Raw genomic sequence first — 12,019 nt, 5'->3', positions numbered from 1 at the left:
CTAGCCCCATTCCTTGTTATGTTTTCGGGGCTGTGTGCATACTCGATGTGTTGTTAATACATTTATCCTAAGTGATAAGTGTATGCCATATATGATATATGTGATGGATATGAATGATTGCTTGTCGGTACGCGAACGATCTTCGGATATTGCGCGTACTGTCAGGTTAAAAATAAAGGTACAAATATTATATATCAAAGATGTATGAACATTACAAATGAATACTTGTCGGGGCGTGAACGATCTTCGGATATTGCACGTAACGACAAGGGGTATGGTTGTTAAATGAAGGATGTAAAGAACGCCTAGAATGTTTTTATGCTATGATGTAATTATTGTATATGTGAAGTATGTGTATACAGGTGCACGAATGGTATGTGAGTTCTACGTTCGACATAGTAAGTTAGGATGGCAAATCCCTCTAACTTCTGTTGGACATAGACTTGGCAGGTGATGGCGTAGTTAAGGACTGCGTGCCTTATACGTGATGTAGATGATAGATGTAAACGTAGATAGGGACGGTAGGCCTTATACGTGTTATAGGAGATAGACGCCAACGTAGATAAGGACGGCGGACCTTATACGTAACGTAGATAAGGACTGCGGACCTTATACGTAATGTAGATAGGCGTCAGCACAGGAAAGGACTGTGAACCTTATACGTGCTTTAGCATGGGGGAGGACTGCGGACCTCGTACGTGCTATGAATTAGGTTGCAACATAGGAAAGGATCGTGGACCTTGTACGTGTTGTGGATGTATGATGGTATATGGAAGGATCGCGAACCTTGTACGTACCATGAATGGTGAACATAGGTAAGGACTACGGACCTTTTACGTGTTCATGACCTTGAGTACAGGTATAGACGGCGGACTATGAACGTACTCTCGGTAGACTGAGGTTAGTGATTGTAGATATGTATGTATGTATGGTAGTAAGTATGTATGTAGAACAGAAGGGTAACTAGTTAAGTATGGATATGTATCTTCGGATATGTATGTATGTGTATGTATTGTATGGTGTATGATTAACTAGAACTCACTCAGCGTAGCTGACTTTTAGTATGCACGCAGGTGAGTAGGATGAGGCAGCTCGCTTGAGGAGACACGTGGCACTGAATAAGAGGCTGGCATCGGAAGACTCAAGACGTTTAAGTTAAATGTTTCGATTATTTTGAAAGACAAAATGATGTTTTAAGACAAGACGTGGTTTGTTATGAAATGTTTTATGAAAGTTTTTATATTCCGTGAAAGTTTTAATGAACTCTGATTTGTACGAACTGCGTTTATGAGTAAATCCGACGCTAAAGTAGGGCTACCGGGTTCGGGGCCTTACATTTAGATTTCATTAGTTGAAATACCGAATGCTCATACGGGAAAGTTGACTCATGGGTCTGGAACCTGGGGGGTTGCTCCGATAAATCCTTTCTTTCTCGTCCACTCAGGGGGGTGCGGACACACCTGCGCGGATTACAGGTGATTCTGACATCCCAGATAGACTAGTTTGGCATCATTCCCCTTCAGGTCTTTTCTCCTCTGCTTCCTATTGGCATTTTCCCAGAATTCATGGCCAGAAAAGTCCTTGGTGGTCTCTATTATGGAACCAGTGGCTTTCTCGGTTGATTCTCTTCTTCTGGAGATTCCTATACAATAATATTTAGTTGTTCAAAAAAAGAGTTTCACAATCATTTATCAAAATAAATATGGAAGGTCTCTAGAACCTATAAACTGTACGAAAATTAAAGACCTCAGAACTTGACACATGGGTGAAACTTCAAGATTTTAGAGGCTTTATCTGATAGCCGGACCAACCAAGAGACTACTTATCTCATGACACGTGGGCACATGACATATTTCAGAGGAAATGAATATATAAACGTCTTTTAAGGGGAAACGTCTAAAACCTAAAACCAAGACGTTTTCTATGGATAGTCTAAAAATTGTACAGAACGTCCAAAAAAAACGTACGAAAGCATCTAAAATTGTATGACACATAAAAAAACGTACGAAAGCGTCTAGAAATCGAACGAAGCAGCTAAAAACAAACCTAGAAATTTTTTTTGTAAAAGAAATATTTAAAATCGTACGAAACGTCTGGAAACATACATAAACATTTAAAAAAAAGCGGAGTTGGCGTTTGACTTGTCTAAGCCGAAGAAAACGTCTAGGGCTCAGATGTGTCATATGATCTTAGACACTTTATGTGCATATTTAGATGTTTAAGAGAAAACGTCTAGGTTTAGAAGTTTACCCTTAGAATATGTTTGTTTAGACGCTTCCTTCGAAATATGTCGCATGTCACGAAATAAGTTGTTTGTCAATCGGTTAAGCTATCGGATAAAACCCTCTAACGATCAAACGCTTCATTGATTTATCAACTTCTGAGAACCTAAATTTTCATGAAGTTTCTACGTTTTAGAAACCTCCATGTTTATTTTGATAAATGGTTGTGGTACTTATTATGCTCTTTTTTGAATGATCAATAATTTAACGTGCAAACATATTCTTTTGGGGCCATGTTCAGGGTTGACTTTCGACCGCCATGAGACCGTACCCCTTATGCTTGAGAGCCAGATGTATCCGCAAACCCTCACCCCCTATCGAGTTCGAATCCAGAATTAAAGTTATGATCTCTTTCTTCACCTAAATATCCTTAGAACTAGCCCAAGTAAAAACTAAACCCAATATCATATCCACTGAAAAAAGACAAACCTGTTACCAATACACCAACTTCTAGGGTTGATACTTATGCTGATTTTGCAATTTTGTTTCAAGAAATCATTTTTATTTATAATTAATTTTCTAACAGTTACAGGACAAAAGAGAGAGTGTGTTTACTGTGTGACTATGTCCTTGGAAAGCAAAAGAAATTCCATTTATTTGTTTTATTATTAAAATCCATACAAAAAAATTATAAAAAGCAGAGCCGATTAGATAGCAGTCAAAAAGACGAAACTACCCATTTCCTTCTTTAAGTCATTCACATTCTCAGACACCCATTATTATTTTACTCTAAAACAAAATGTCCAAAACCACCCCGTCGCCGGAAACCCTCAAGCCGGACGACTACCGTCATAGTCCCGTCCACTACGCCGTCGCGGTAGGCGACCACACAACTCTCTCACGCATCGTCGCCTCCTTACCACGCCTAGCAAACCCCAAGCGTATTCACTCTGAGTCCGACTCGTTAAACCAAGAGAAACTTTCCGATCAAATCGCCGCCGTACTCAACCGCCGTGACAACCCCAACCGAGAGACGCCGTTACACTTAGCCGTCAGAACCAACGACGCCTTCGCCGCACGCGCACTCGCCAACGCCGGCGCCGACGTGTCGTTACAGAACGCCGACGGATGGAACGCGTTGCAAGAAGCCGTGTGCCGCCGGTGTACGGACATTGTGGCGATACTTGTACAGTACCATCACGTGTCGGCTTGGTCGAAGTGGCGGCGTCGGCTTCCGAGGCTTCTAGCCGTGCTCCGGCGCATGCGGGATTTTTATATGGAGATATCGTTTCATTTCGAAAGCTCGATTGTGCCGTTCGTCGGGAAGATTGCACCGTCGGATACGTATAAGATCTGGAAACGTGATGGGAATCTGCGAGCCGACACGTCGCTTGCCGGGTATGATGGGTTGAAGATTCAACGGGCGAATCAGAGTTTTTTGTTTCTGGGTGATGGTGATGAGAGCTTGGACATTCCGTCTGGTTCCTTGCTTGTGGTTAATCATGACGAACGCAAGATATTTGACGCCTTTGAGAATGCTGGATCGCCGTTGAGTGATTCCAACATCGCTGGATTCTGTGCGCAGACTAGCGTTTACCGTTCAGGTAATAATTACCCGTTTGTCTTCTGTTTTGATGTAAATACTAGTCGGCGGCCGAGATAAATCAAAATTCAAGATTTTGAAGATTTAATTATTGAGTTTTTAGGTCTAGATAATAATAATAATAATTATTATTATTATTGTTATTTTAATTATAGGTTTATAAATTAGGATTGACTTAAATTCTTTGTTTTTTCTTGATACTTTTAATTGTTTTTGTCTGGAATAAACAAATAAAAATCAAGATTCAAGATTTTGTAGATAAAAAGTTTGTTTTGTTTTATTTACGGAGTTATTAGGTCTAGATAATTATTAGTATATTTTTTAGTTTTGGGTTTATAAATAAAATGGGTTTTATTTATTTCTTATTTATTTGTGAAATGTGATTCTTTTTGGGTGCGGAATCAACAAATAAAACAATGTTTGTGTTCGTTTGGTGTTTGATTTTCCAGGAATGGACGTAACGAAAGCCGAATTGTGTGCGAGAACGAACTGGAGGCGACAAGAAAAGATCGAAAGCATAGGCGAGTGGAAAGCTCGGGTTTACGAAATTCACAACGTACATTTCAGTTTCCGATCACGTAAAATCCACACCGATTGCGATGCCACCGGGACTGAGCAACAAGTCATGCCGTTGGAGCTCGAAGAAGACTCGGACGACGGGTTCCTCGTAGCCGAGAATCCACGGTACAGCGTCTCCTCCGATCGCAGGAGACACAGCAGCTTCGTTAGCGGAGACCGAGAGGTTGTTTCGGTTTCGAGAAAGAGTGTTGATATTATACCCGAAGGTAGGCGGAGGTCGCGTGCACCGCCGTCGTTGCCGATGCAGCCGTTGCCGGTGGTGCAACCGCAGACAAAGGAGAAAGAGTATGTTAAGACATTGCTGCCGTCAGTTTGGTTAACGGAAAACTTTCCGTTACAAACGGAAGAGTTACTTCCGTTACTCGATATTTTAGCCAATAAGGTCAAAGCCGTTAGACGGATGAGAGAATTACTAACGACCAAGTTTCCGCAAGGGACTTTTCCCGTTAAGGTAAGGGCTAAATTTGTCATTTCAGAATTCCCAGTATATCATATTTTTGTATATTTTTATGTAATTAATAAGACAAAAAGAAGAAAAAAAGGAGGATTGGTGGGAACCATTAGATCTGAGAACACATAGCCATGCGTGATCCAATAGTTCTCATGAGTACTTGTTGTGCATCAAAATTGAAAATTAATTTTTAATTAAAATATAATATTAAACATAATTTAATTGTTTAGAATGTTAAGTTGGTCTTTCCCAAAAAAAAGAACTCGACAAAGTGGGCCCACATCAAAGTACTTTGAGTGGGTCCCTGGTAAAATATTCATTATTCATATATGTCTTTAGACATGTTTAAAGTTACCTACTTTCCCTTTTTTGATCCTAGAAACATATAGTACTTGTGGGGACTAGATTGACTAGCTTTTTACTTGATTAATCTTGGTGTTGGGTGTTGAATCTTCATATGTTGGTTTGATTTTAGGTGGCGATTCCGGTGGTGCCGACCGTGCGAGTAATAATAACTTTTACGAAGTTTGTTGAGCTTCAACGACCAGAGGAGCAGTTTTTTGCACTTGTTTCAAGTCCACACCAGTTCATTGATTTTGGAAGAAACAATGGATATGATGTTGTTGTTAGTGATGATGATGATGATAATAATAAAAAAGGGAACCATCGTAGTTCGGTTTCCACTTCTTGGTTGTCAAGGAATGGTAGTCGGTCTGGACTCCCGACTCTTCAAAAGGGGAGCCCACAACAAGTGGTGGACCCTTTTGTTGTACCGGTTGGATATGCGTGGAGCAGTTTTGATGAAAAAGGGAAGCAATTGAAGAAATCGAAGTCTACGAGTAGGAAAATCAAGTGAATGTAATATGTAACAAGATTTTTATCGATGGTTAAACTTGTTTGCAACATCTTTTATTGTAGTCGTAGGGCTTATGCTTTTGTACGCAAACAACAATGAACCTAGGGGTGTTCATAAACCGTCGAAATTGACCGAATTGTCCAAATCGAAAAAAGTTGATCGGTTTTGTTGGTTGGACATGTGTATGATCCGGTTTGCAGTTTGGGTTTAATGGTTTGATGGTTTACAGTTCGGTTTACGATGTGGAATTTATACTGATTGTGTAAACCGAGCCGGCCTTTTAACATTTATTTATTTAATTATTTTTTTTAAAAATATATATGAACAATCCATGCCTCTTTTGAATTTAGTACAATAAGTATGCTGCTGTAGTAATTTCTTTTTTGGTCTAAAACTATATAATTGGCAAAACAAAATTGTTAACCATAAAACCTGTGCAATTCTGCTGGATTGGCTTGCATATTTTTAGACTATAGTTTTCGGCGTGGCTCAAAATTATCGTCAAAACTAGTTAAACTGGACTGTGAAAACTCTTAACTGAACCTTGTATGGCATCTTATTATTAGGCGTGGTAATTAGACATGTCACGTCATAGAGTATTAATTTTTTACACTAAATGAAAACAAAACAAACTTCTAAGTTCTAACTCGTAAACACACCCATATAACCTTTGTGAGTGTAAAATATCAAATTTAGTATTAAACTAAATTAATTTTTCGGACCCGAAATACTTCTTGTTTATATAATTTATAGTTTTTTATTATAGACCATTTATTATATAATTTTTGCTTTTGGTCAATATCTGATAACTGGAGCAAGAATTTTATACCAACAGGAAGAAAACAAGAAAATAGTATTACTTGTGTGAACTTGTGATGCTAAATTTATTGGGCCTAAGTTAAGGCTGGGCTGATTTTATTAAGCAACAATCCTTAAAATGATTTTGGGTTCCAATAAAAGTCTTGTTTCAATTTTAGTTGGCTGACAAGTAGAGATGTTCAAAACGGTTTGGGACTAGGAACCGGAACCGGTTCCTAACCGGTTCCTATATTCAAAACACCATTTTAAACCGGTTTCAGGCTCGAACCGGTTAGGGAACCGAACCGGTTCTCCCACCCTCGGACCCCTAACCTATCTAACCGGTTCTTACCGGTTCCTAACCCGGTTCCTGTACTTACAGTGTAAATTTTTTTTTTTCGTTCTTCGTTTGCGATTTGGATTCTAAACTACGATTCGTATTTGTATAGCATGAAAAATAAACAAAACAATTAACATAAAATTCATTTTATTTACTTTAAGAAGTTCAAAAAAAAAAAAGGTTACATGTTTTAAAATCTTCAAAAACAACTAACAAAACATTAAACTTATAAATATAAAGTTGTGACATATTATTTCTAGAAAAACCTTTTTGTTCGTCGTAATTATTGAGCGGCGACTTCTTCCTCGGTATTACTTGTAGAAATGCCTTCTTGTTCGTCGTGCACTCGAACATCAAGTGGTGTTTCATCTTCGAGAGTGGTTACGTGTTGAATACGATCGATTGAGTCCAAGTGATCCTTTAAGCAAATGCACATCTCCACAGACTCCGAATTTAGTCTTGTTCTTCTCACCGATATTACCCTGCCACTAAGAGAAAAAGCGGATTCCGAAGCTACCGTAGAAGCTTGGACGGTTAGTAAATCACGGGCCATGGTGGCAAGAATCGGAAACTCGGTTTCCTTTATCTTCCACCAAGCCAAAACATCAAAAGTGCCATATTCCTCTTCGGATAAACCGGTAGAGTAATCATTTGCACTATACCTTCCTAGTTCACTTGAAGGGGTGTTACCCCTTTGTTTTTTAGCCGTTACGTTGCGAACGGTGTTCATAAGGCTAATCATGGGATCTCGTACTCTAGTAACACTTGAATTTGATGAAGACCCCCCCGGCATAGGCATGTGTATGTTTGACCCATATTTATTTAAATAAAAGCCATACATAAGTTTAAAATTCAAGTTAAAATAATTTTTTGCCTCTGTTGAAAAGTTTGGGTTAACTTCATGCATATCTAAGGCTGAAAAAATTTCGTCTATCAAACATTCAACCCCCGTAACATTTAACATTGGGTTTAAAGAGTCGGCGCAAGTAAAAACCGGTGGCAATTCAAGAAAGTATTTTTTTAATTTAAACTTCATTGGTAATATGATGTTTGAAAACATTGGACTTTTATTTTCAAATTCTTTAAGATTGTTAACCATTAAAAATAACTCCGAAAGAACCAAGGGACTTGTCGGATAATACGTTCCCGATAGTTTCGTAGTTGATGTTTTATAAACTTCAAGAAAAGTCGATAAGTCATTGATAATTTCCCATTTCTCATTTGAAAAGGGGATTGCCAAATCATTCTCGGCAAGACTAGAATGAAACATTTGTAAAGTTTCTCTTTGTTCCAAAGCACTTTGAAACATTATGCAAGTGGAATTCCATCGATGAGGTACATCCCAATTAGCTCCCAAAGCTTTTCTTCCCGTATCTTTACAAAATTTTCTATATTCCATTTGTCTTTTTTTACTTTTCTTAAAAACTTCATGTATCATTAGTCTAAAATCGTTTATAACCGATGTAACCTCATCCGAAGCAAGTCCGTCTTGCACGATTAAATTAATGATATGTGCAACACACCTTGAGTGAAAAAATACACCATTGCAAATCGGCGTATATTTTAATTTTAATTTATCAACCGCCGATGTATTATTCGACGCGTTATCAAATGCCATTGAAAATATTTTATTTTCTAGTTTATAAGTTTTTATAACATAATCTAAAATTTCAAACAAATTATCTCCCGTATGTGGATACTCAAAGAGTTCGAAAGCAATGGTGCGTTTCATCATTTCCCACGATGACGGGTCTACCCAATGAGCGGTGACACAAAGATAAGATTCGGGTAGACCATGTGGAGCCGACTAAACATCACTAGTTAAGTTTATTCCCGTATTTATATTTTCAAAATATGCAATTAGTACCTCTTTGGCCTTCTTCCACAATTTTAAACAATAACGTTTAAGAGTATGACGACTTAAGTGAGTGTATTGTGGTTGAAGCGTATCTCGAATCATGGCGGTTAAGCGAGGGTTGTCGAAGTGGCTAAACGGCAAAGCTTCTTGAATCACAAACTTCGCCATACGATCTTGAACTCGATCAATTTGGTATGTAAATATTCCGCCTTCACTATCCATTTGCGTTTGTTGCGAATCGACGTTCTTTTTCAACGCCTTGCAATACGGTTTTTCGATGTGTTTATTCAAATTTGAATTCGAAAGTGGGTTTAAATAAACCCCACAAAACTTGCACCGAGCCTTCAATGAATGGTCACTCAATTCAACCAAATCCCAATTGCACCAAATCTCTTGATTACGATTATGAGGTACAATACGAACGAAACTTGGTTCGGCGTTGGAACCTTGACCAACCGATGATTGTGAGGCAGCCATAACAACAAATATGAATATAGAAGAAGAGAAAACAAGAGATTAGAGAACTCAAAACGTTGTAATAGCGTTTTTTTGTATTTTTTTGCGTTTGGGTTTGCGTTTTGAGTGTTGTGATGAACCCATGACACCAAATACCTATTTATACTAGTAGTGGGGTGCTTGGGGGAGCCAAAAAACGGCTATTTTTGACCCCAACGGTCAAAAAACGGCCAAAAAAACGATTTCCAACGGCTATAATCGATCCAACGGCTAGAACCGGTTTCTAACCGGTTCCGGATGGTTCGGTTCCAGAACCGGTTCCGGTTCGGTTCCGGTTCGGTTCCGGTTCTTACCCGCCCCCACTCAGAAATGCAAGAACCGGTCACGGATCATCAGGTTGAATCAGATAGGGTCCGGTTCCTACAAAAAACGGGTAGGAACCGGTTCGGGTCCACGAACCGGTTTCGTTGATCAACCCTACTGACAAGAACAGATAGAGAACATAGTCAAATTGTCAAGCAACGTGTATATTGGTCGGAATGGTGACAAATAAAGTTATTTTCTTATTTCGTAAATAGTAGGGTAGGGATGAGATTGGGACAGTATATGTATCTGTTATCGTACATATACCTGATTATACCCGTACCAAAAATCAATTAAAACATGTATCAATACTCGTACCAAAATTTTCGGTATAGTACGGGTACCGTTTTTGTACCATTTTGCTTTTCTATTTCTGAATCTTCGACGATCTTGAAACCGGTACCAGTACGAGTAACAAATAACCTGAATTAGTCCAGGTATTGGTACTTGCACAGGCACGTGACGAGCACCAAATTAGTATAAGTACCAAATTGGTTGTCAATTTAGTGATAAGATAGTATTGAAGAACCCTAATTCGGTCGCCAACTTTAAGTGATTTGTTTGTTGGTTCAAGTCTTGAATGTTATATTATTTAATATTAAAGAAACGCTTGGTACTTTTTCAGTAATAACATGGTTGGAGAATTTATTTTATATATTAAATATGAAGAATCCAAATTAAACCCTTATATATTCCAAAAAGGTACAAAATACCAAACGTACCCGTACCCGATTGCACATGTACCGAAATTTAATTAAGAGTACCAATAACAGTTCGAATAGGCTAAATCGATACGAGTACGCGTACGATACAAATACGAGTACAGATATTTGAGACAAAATGCTCATCCTGATAGCAGGGGCAAGATCTATTATGAAATTGGTGTAAACAGTTATTTTTGATAAAAAAAGAAAGAAAGAAAGAAATTATTTATTCTAGAAACTTTCATACAACCAAATCGGTGAGTATGTGTTTTGTCTTGTGTGGTCTTGCTCAAACTACGTAGAGTTTGATTTCATAATGGTGTAAGGTACTCATAGATCTTTGCTTTTTGTATTTGTGATTTGGTGGAGTTGCATATATTTTCTTAGCTTTCTAAAGATAAATCAAAAGTTTTTCATGCGATTTATTTGGTCACGGCTTGGTGCTTTTGGAAGAGGAGGAATACTTTGGTCCATAGCGGGATCCCAGTCCATGTCTCAAGTTTGGTGGAAGAAATAAAGGTGTTAGATTGATTATCTATGGATTAAAAGTAGGTTGTGAAAGGTTGGCTTATCTTGGGAGGATTGGTGTTGTTTTTGGGTGTTTGTGGGTGGGTTTGGTGTTTTGAGGTACAATTTTATGTTGTTTTTGTGGTGGTGTGTGGTGTTCTTGGTGATTGTATTGGTGTGTCTAGCTTCTTACTAGCATTTTTAATGAAATATTTGTTGGCCGTTAAAAAAAAGTTAAATAAATTTTCATACCGACAAACAAAAAAATAAATTAAACTAAGATATATAAATCGTAAGAGAGAAATCTATACTTATCAACCAACCAAACTCGGTTATAGTTTACTACCACAAAGTATAAAACATGATATTTAATGACTACGACGCTTAATTTTCTTGCAAGTATAACATCTATATACAAAATGGTATTTTGGCTTAGCGACAACAACATGCTAGATTAGTGTTTACCTTTTTAAATGATAAGGGTTCTAATCTTGTGATGATAAAAAATGTAATTTAAAAGTTGAGTTAGAAAGTATATGAGTTGTTTCAAATAAAAGTATAATGTTTGTATTCATTATGAGTTTTATAGCCCTTATCCTTAGACATATCATACATTAGTATACACTATTAAAAACATGCTTCAAAACTGTCATGCTTCGGTACATCAAGTCCTAAAAATTAAAATGAGACCGCTAGATCACCTTTACTGAATCATTAAAAACATTATTTAGAACCTACTACGACATGACTTAGTCAACAGAAAATGAGTACAACACGCGTAATGCTCAAGCACAAACAAATTCATGTCTTTTCGGCTATGTTAATGGTCTTGCTAAGTGAGTGAAAAAAATGCAGCCACATCACCACCACGTACATAAGACGGGCTTCACTTTCCACGATCACTAAAATGTGTAATGTTATCAATTAGAAATTAAATAGAGAAACCAAAAGTGTGAGTTGAATGAACTTGATTGGTAGCTTGAAAATAGTTAAACAAACAAACAACCCCACTCTTGTAAAAGCTTTCATCCACAAAGCAAAAACGCCCAACTCGGCGATGTTCCACACCTGTGGAACTGACCTGGCACAAGGGTGTGAGCACATCACACACAAGCATTAGTTTAGAAAACCACTTGACTTAATCTGGTGAGCATCGGTTTTTCCCTTTTAATTTTCCACATACCATATATTGATAATAACTTTGGCATGATGGTTTTGAACCTTCACCCTTACACTGTGTTCCCGAGTTTCATTTAACTAAGGAAAGGGAAGAAAAAGGAGG

General features: G+C 37.9%; 1 protein-coding gene across 1 annotated transcript; it reads left to right on the top strand.

Moving 5' to 3' along the window:
• The first annotated feature begins 3,009 nt into the window (after window positions 1–3,009).
• On the top strand, window positions 3,010–5,760 carry LOC143613258 (uncharacterized). Its single transcript, XM_077087016.1, has 3 exons — window positions 3,010–3,826; window positions 4,275–4,855; window positions 5,331–5,760. The coding sequence occupies exons 1-3, from the start codon at window positions 3,022–3,024 to the stop codon at window positions 5,709–5,711; spliced, it is 1,767 nt and encodes a 588-aa protein (XP_076943131.1). The 5' UTR covers window positions 3,010–3,021; the 3' UTR covers window positions 5,712–5,760.
• Window positions 5,761–12,019: the final 6,259 nt, after the last annotated feature.

This window comes from Bidens hawaiensis, unplaced genomic scaffold, assembly GCF_021521415.1.
Source record: "Bidens hawaiensis isolate Kalapana, Puna unplaced genomic scaffold, B.hawaiensis_p1.1 tig00036891_1, whole genome shotgun sequence".
Classification (NCBI taxonomy): Eukaryota; Viridiplantae; Streptophyta; class Magnoliopsida; order Asterales; family Asteraceae; genus Bidens; species Bidens hawaiensis.
This window is presented reverse-complemented; position numbering and strand designations above follow the sequence as displayed.